Source organism: Mastigoproctus giganteus, chromosome 9 (assembly GCF_048544385.1).
Source record: "Mastigoproctus giganteus isolate SK-2022 chromosome 9, ASM4854438v1, whole genome shotgun sequence".
Classification (NCBI taxonomy): domain Eukaryota; kingdom Metazoa; phylum Arthropoda; class Arachnida; order Uropygi; family Thelyphonidae; genus Mastigoproctus; species Mastigoproctus giganteus.
In genome coordinates, this window is record NC_143583.1 from 231,511,912 (window position 1) to 231,519,404 (window position 7,493).

The 7,493-nt window shown below is 42.2% G+C and overlaps 1 protein-coding gene across 1 annotated transcript in view; it reads right to left on the minus strand.

The window, feature by feature from the left end:
- LOC150081171 (uncharacterized) overlaps positions 1-5,731 on the minus strand; it is a 325,771-nt gene extending 320,040 nt beyond the window's left edge. The window contains exon 1 of the mRNA XM_090381459.1: positions 4,169-5,731. Within this exon, the coding sequence (XP_090237585.1) occupies positions 4,169-4,862 (694 nt within the window). The 5' untranslated portion in view covers positions 4,863-5,731. The remainder of the gene's footprint in view (positions 1-4,168) is intronic.
- Between the last annotated feature and the right edge of the window lie 1,762 nt (positions 5,732-7,493).

Consider the following 7,493-nt stretch of genomic DNA (forward strand, 5'->3'; position numbering starts at 1 on the left):
GAGACAAGAAGACAAATTTTGAATAATCAAAATACATTTAAGTATGGTCATAAATAAGTTAAGTATAGTTGTGACGACTATTTGTGAGTTTGCAGTTAAGAAATGTTCTCAGATTTTCCAAGATTTCTTCGTGAACTTATGTGAAATGAAAGACTTCGATATTGTAAAAAGGTTCAGTGAAAACCTCTGACCATGCAACTGAGTCCTACCTTTGCTTCAGTGGCTGCAAAAATTGCTGCTGCATATCTGACATAGAACCATATAGTGTATTAATCGAATTCCAGAGGGATATTTACTTACTTATATATGTATACGGTATGTATATTAAAACTAAATAAAACTATAAGTATTGCCTAAGAATCAAATTATAATAAATTTATATTTTAATTTTTACAGTATATATTTTAATAATATTTATTTTTTCAAGGCCTTCAAAAACCAGAAGGTATATTCTACTTAAAAAAAAATTCAGAGGATATACGGCGTATACCCCCACTACAGCCCTGCCAGTAATGTCTCGAAAATTTGTGGAATTGTACGTACAGTACTTGATAGCCTGATGCGCAGCCATAGATTGCCAGATGGTGGCAAGGAAGGCGACTTCGCACACTATTTTTTTTTTTTCACTCATTATCTGAAGAGTTGGTCTACCATAATTCCTAGTACGTTGCGTACTCCGAGGACTTTCCTCCCTCTTAAACTTGTCCTGCCAGTACAAATTAGAAACCGCTTAACATAATTGATTTCACTCCAACCAAAATGCTTGACACAATGAGGATGATCCAACGTTCCGTGTCTACTAAACTGTCATTTCGCGTGCCTGCCAAGCAGAGACAAAGAGGAACGGATACGGAGAAACAAAATAGCGAATCACTAAAAGAAAGAAAGAAAGATAGAAACTGTGATTTGTCATGAAAGAAATCACATTACATAGAATTATGTAGCGGTCGTTCGAGTCAGAACTTCAAGAACATATTATTTTATTTATTTTTTTTCCTCAGTCATTGCTTAATGACTGAGGAAATTTATTTGTCGGAGGTACTGCCTTATATTAAAATTTCACACTTCATTTCATTTTTCCAGCCATTTTAAAGGTCTGAAGTCCGTTGCATTTTTGTTTTGCCTGTTCAATCTTTGAAGGACTACAAAAGCAAAACGACTGTGATTGTCGTCTTTGGTGACTCCAGAATCAGCTTGAGTCACCAAAGAGGAGGTACTTTCTCGTTCGCAAATAACGCCGAACTGAAGCCAGTCTCAAAATCACCTCTGAGTACCCCTTACTACTGAAGAAAAGAAATCCAAACAGGCAATCCATCTTAAGAACCCACAGTTCAGAAATAAAACACACTGCGAAATTGTGGTCTGTTTTGCTCGTGAAGTGCACATGAAACAAAACGATTCTACTTGAATTCTTTTTTCAAATAATTCGTAAATGCATTTTAAAAGACAGAACACGCCGAAAATTATTCGGTGATAACCAAATATATTGGTGGAGGGGTAGATGCAACTGATTTCTTAATTGTGGCGCTTTCTGGTAATGTTTTTACAACGTTCAACTAATTTCTTAATCTCATAATGTTTTTACAATGTTCGCCCTCATTCGAGACTAAAAATCGCATAAAAAACAACAGTTTTCAGAAGAAGGATATTCAGACATTAACCGCCTGTGAACTGAACTATTAATCACAACTATTAATCAAAACACGATGTAAATCTCAATGGTGAGACAACTTAAACGTACTTTAATAATATTTAAGGGGAAACAAATTTATTTCAGTGACTTAACAAGAGTAATGATTGGTGTGCGGTAAATTATTAGCATCCTGCGGGACGGGCAGGGTCGAGATCTGATGGTGAAGTGCTGCGGTCAGGGTTTACTCGGGACTGATTGAGCCTACGAGAAGAAGAATCCTTGGGGCGAAATATTTGAGATCCTTTTTCACATCCGCTCACGCCAATCCTTCTGTAAACAATCGCTGTGTAAGTCTTGAATAATTCTCAGAAAAGTTTGTAAATAACCTTAAACTGAATGCACGATGCTTGTCAAATTTTAACAGCTCAAGCTTCAGGTGCCTTTGAATATGATATGTTTAAGGTTGCTTAATAATAGTGTAAAATCATTTGAATGACAAAATTATACGAATAGGTTGCTATCCAACTGAAAAGCAGTGTGGAGGGAATAAACAGTTTGTAGGTGCTATCACTTTCTGAAGCTGCCTTTTTGGTAGAAAGGTGACCATCTCTTGCGCACAAATACTGAGGTTTTCGGGAGATAACGGTTTTCTTAACTTTTCCCTTTAACCTTTCTTATCACTTAATGCGAATATCGCAACGAATTAAGTTGCGATTAAATATCATATTCGAACACAAATAAATGAAGTTGTAATTTCTTGTAACCTGATCGATCTCAGTTCCTTCTGGATAATTCTGCTGTATATTTACAGCAAAGATGCGGTTAAGAAATAGTTATTTCTTTCCGTATCAGAGAAAATATAAAGCGTTCTGTGAATTTGGTTTTATAGTGCAGACACTGCCGGTCATAAAAGGCGGTGATACGGATGACGTCATAGCGACATCAGACCCTCTGTCACGACTGTAGTTTGTTTGTCGATTAGCAAGGTTTCCTTAGCAGACATATTAAGAAAGAGAAACTACTATTCGCAACCTTGTAACGTCACCACAGCTACACTCCCACTTTCAGAAAATGTCCGCAAAATGTTTCTGAATTTGGTGTTGAAGTTCGGACAACTTTATGGCCACTAGTTCGTTGACCGTAAATATTGTCATTTAATAAAAGACAACATTTCTTGCCCTTCGAGATGTTGCTGCGAAGAAATTGTAAATTCAGTTCTAACGATTAGTGCTTTATAAACACCTTCCTTCATTAAATACAGAAAAAAAAATTTCGGTTTGCAAATGCGAACTCGAAATATTTTGGAGCGCAGTGGAGTAAACTGTTTTGGGGACATTACAGAATTATTCGGCTGTACTTATCGCAGAGAACAGTGTGAAGGGGGAATTTCTCGATATAAAACGTAATAAAATTTGCATAATTTCTTCACTTAGACTCTTAGTGCTTGGTAAGACGACTGCATATGAACAAAATTAGAACCCATTTCATTAGGAGTCAAAAACTGCACACCGCAAGAGGGAATCGCAACTGGTCCAACAGAAGAAGATGACCATTCCAAAGTCCTCTCTCCTTCTTCATCGTCCTCCTTTTTTTTTTTTTTTTTTTTATTTGGCTTGTTTTATCTATTAACCTCGACTAATAGAGTTCTAAGAGTTATTTCATAGATGCAAACTTCCTGCTAAAGGTGTTTTATCGAAGGGTATGTAATAATCAAAGTCTGGAGCCTTCGATCTAGAAGTAAGTTTATACTGAAAATAGTAAAAAAGGAAGTAAACAAGCCATTCCAGTTCATTTAATTCCAGCGCGAATCAAGAATTTCATCTCCCACCCCAAAGAGGCGATTTATAATTATTTTCTGCCAATTTAAGAACTTTTTTTTTTTTTTTTTGTGCACCAAGACTAGAAAAGAAGAGCTGACAACGTCAATGTAGTAGCTCAGTTACCAATGGACCCTGCTGTTCTTTCTATGGATTCGAATCTTACTAATGGCCAATGTACTCTTTCTCATGAACACAGTCATATTGGCCAAAGCAGAAACTGAACGATGGAGATGAAAACTGTCTTGTATAGAGTATCGTGGATTTAAAATAATGGAAAAACTTGTATATGTATCGGGTCTTAAATGCAATTCTTATTTTTTGCAAGGAAGATCTGGAGTACCAATGCGTAAAATTTGAAGTTCTACACTTCATGTAACAGTAGGCTGATTTTGAATGTGGGTAATTTAATTAAATGCCTCTCATTATAGAACCCACTCCCCTCGGAGGAAGCAACTCCAAATGTAAACATTACACTTAATAACCAACCCCTGAACGCTGTACTTCTAAATATCTTCTACACTTAGACATCGCTTCGTTCCATCGGACGCGAGGTTAGCGGCATTTGTTCCGCACTGTGTTCTCTGAAATGATACAACGCCGGAAGATTGCTAAAGTGAATTAGCGGGTGGACCTCACGCGCGGCTGAAGATTGGCTTATAACAGAAGAATTGTTCCTTAATTTAAAGGAAAAGAGTTTCAAAAGGGCAAATCTTACCTTTGGCTGTTCCGGGAGGTTTTTCTGTTTCACCAGGAGTTGTGGATGTCACCGTTTTATTGGCACTCTCACAAGGTGTCAAGGCTACCGACTTTCCTTGGGGATCACAGGTCTTTACGCCATAACCAGGAAGTCGGACGCTCGGAGTTGGAGACGTGGTGTGGCTCGACAAAGGCATGTGCGTCAGTGGCGGTGTCTTGACTGAAACCTCCGTCGGCGGTTGGGTACTGTGTGTTGTTACGGTGGTAGAAACGGATTTTGGGGATGCGTCCCCAGGTGTTAACATCGGCTTTTCAAGATTCCTGTTGAATCCCCTGAAAACAGATGGTTTCGAAGGTGCCGGAGAATCCGCTCGCCTGCCGTCCGAGCATGACAAGTTCAGCGGTTGTTCGGCGAATTTGTGTTGTTCGGGCTCTTCGGATGTCGTCACCGCGGAGCTGTGGAACCCGCCGCCGTGATCGCCGTTCACCACTGCCGCGGAGGAAGAAGAGGATGGTGGAGTTGGAACGGGAGACACGCTTTCTTTGGGCGACATTTCCCTCAGTCCGAGAATGTCCACGATGAAGTGAGGCGTTGGCTGTTTAGGAGGTTTACCGTACACGTGAGGGTGCCAGGTCCGTACGGCCGTCACAGCAGGCATGGGGAACGGTTGAGAAGTAGGGGAAGTTGGTAAGCAGCCTCCCTCGTGCTGCATACTGGCTGCGCAGCAGCTGCTTTGTCTCGACGGGCGCTCACAACTTGATACGTATTAGGCGGGAAGGTCAGGTTGCCGAACTCCGAGGAAGTGGCCCACGTCCTCCTCCCACGAATCGCTCACTTTCTGGATTTCCGGTGCCGACTTGAGGAGAAACAGCAACTAACTTTGGCGGCAGGTGACCGGGTCGGTGTCAGCGTGAAAACGATTAAAGTCTCCTCTGCGTGGATTTCGGGATCTGCCATAAAAGCTGTCTGTTCAGAAAGCGAGCACCATTTGACGAGAAGTGTAAGCTCAGTCGGCGCGACACAAGAAAATAAATAATCTGCTGTGATTGGTAGCTGGTTTGGAACGCTTTTACGCGTCAGTCCTGGCCTGGGGTTAAGTAGATTAGGAGCTAGCAGCGACGAATACCAGGCTTTCGACTCGAGTTTCAGAGGCTAACCATTAACTCCACCGTTTTTCTCCTTTGTCAACTTGACATTTCACGCCGCTAAAGTGTTCCTTGTCCTCCGCAGAACTCGCATAAACTGAACTCTTTGAAGAAGCTCTCCATTCGGGGGAAAACCGTGCAGTCTCAGGAAACGAGGTGCGTCAGACGCTGAAAAGAGGGCAGAAATGGAGAAAAAAGAGGCAGCGGCACGGAAATGCCACTGAGCCTCGTTGCTGAGGAAGATTGCTCGAACAGTTGTCTCTGGGAGGAGGAGGAGGAGGGAAATGGGTCTAGCTAGCTAGCACTCACCGACGTCGCGCGCCAAGCACTTGAGCGCTATCAGGCGAACTCCCTGCGACTGCGGCTTATCAGCACTTGGGAAACTCACAGCAGTCACGGCCGCTGTCACGATGTGTCAGCCGAGGTGAAATCGTCCCCGAAGGGGCACGACGAATGCCAAGCACGCTGCACATGCACGCTGCTAGCTCGCGGAGCCACGGGTAAAACTGCGCATGCGTGCACGTAGGCTGGAAACCGCACAGCTGCAGTTCCTGGTAGTTAATGCCCCTCGCTGTTCATTTGGCCGGCCGCCTAAGTGCTCTGCAGTCCATAGTAGTCATTCTATAATTGCCGGTAAGAGGCTATTAGAATCATATTGCTAAGACAGGTTTAGTGTGCAGATCTATGGGCGCTCGCCACAATACGCGTATGTTTAACACGCCGCGATTCTCCGCTTTTTCAACCACGTGACTGTTCACTGTCACGCTTAAAATAAGCGAGCAATTAGGTTGAAAAAGAAGGGGGCAAAAAGGAAAGGAAAAGAAACCTGCCAAGTCGTTAAACGCTCCCACGACTGCTTCGTTTTTAGTTACTTCTTTCGGTGCAAAGACATCCATAACGAGCGTCACTTCTCTGCGAATCGGTGTAGAGGGCGCCAGTGTTTGGATGGCGCTTCGTAGAAAAATCCATAACTGTTTCTCAGTAGCACGTGAATAGATTCCTTAGAAGTTTTAGTTTCGAGTAAGGGATGCTTATTTCCCTTAATATCGGATTAATTATCGTTTTGCCGACGTCGAATTAACCCCCGCTTCGTTACCGTAGCGGATAATGCTCCGATTTCTTCTTAAGTTTAAGATTGGCGCTCGCACTTGTAACAAGTGTTGATTATTGGAGATGCTTACACGGGCGCAAAAAGTGCCATTTAAAATGAAAGTTACTTTGCAGAGCGCGCTCTTCTAACTTCGCCGTCTCGTTGACACATCCAGTCCAAGTAGCTCTCACTCCAGAGGCGCGTGGGAAAAATTTGATTCGGGGGAATATTGCAGAAATTTGGAAAACATTACTTGAAGAGAAATATTTCGGACGTCACGTTAAGAGGCCTGAAGACAGGAAAAGGCGAGTTCCCTGCACGTAGCCGCAAATACCCAAATTGTTTCGATCGAGGCATTTAAAATTGTATCGTTTCGATAATAAATTGCCCAATCTACCACGTGATATCTTTAGAACACTTCGCTGCAGGGGAGAATAGAAATTAGAAGGATTTTTTTTTCCTATTATTCTTTATTTTTTAAGAAAATTTGGCAAATGGCAGATTTCCTATTGTAGAAGATTTGGCAAATAGTGGATTTCCCCCGTTGTGACCTTGCATGAGACCACACACTGGCCGTACATTTCCATTAATCTGGACAGTGCCAAAATACTCTTTGCCAGTTTCTCTGAACCTTTATTGCGATTTCTTCAGCGTTAGCAGCAAACACGCGCTGCCAATAATTTATTTGGTCCTCATGATTTCTTCATTACAATCATCTGTTGTTCGGCCAGGAGGAGGAGGTCGAAAAAACGCTACGGATAAGCCACATTGCTTAGTCTGGGTGACAATGACCTCGGCATAGGAGGGTATTCTACTTTTATAACACCTACAGTTGCTGCCTACTTCTGTGGCACAGCTGCTATTTTACATTTCGCGTGATGGATTACGAGGGTCATATGGTGACCACGAAGAGATGGATACCTCCATCTCTAGATGCACGATCTTGAGCCGATAATTTGCCAACACCGGTTCTATAATATGAGACTGAAGTGTGCTGGCTAATATTAACATTGCACTGAATACCAGGGAAGTCAACTGGTGAGACTACTGCAGCCGCAGGCATCCCTATTACTTCCAGTGACCACATAATTACATTGTGAGCAGAAAG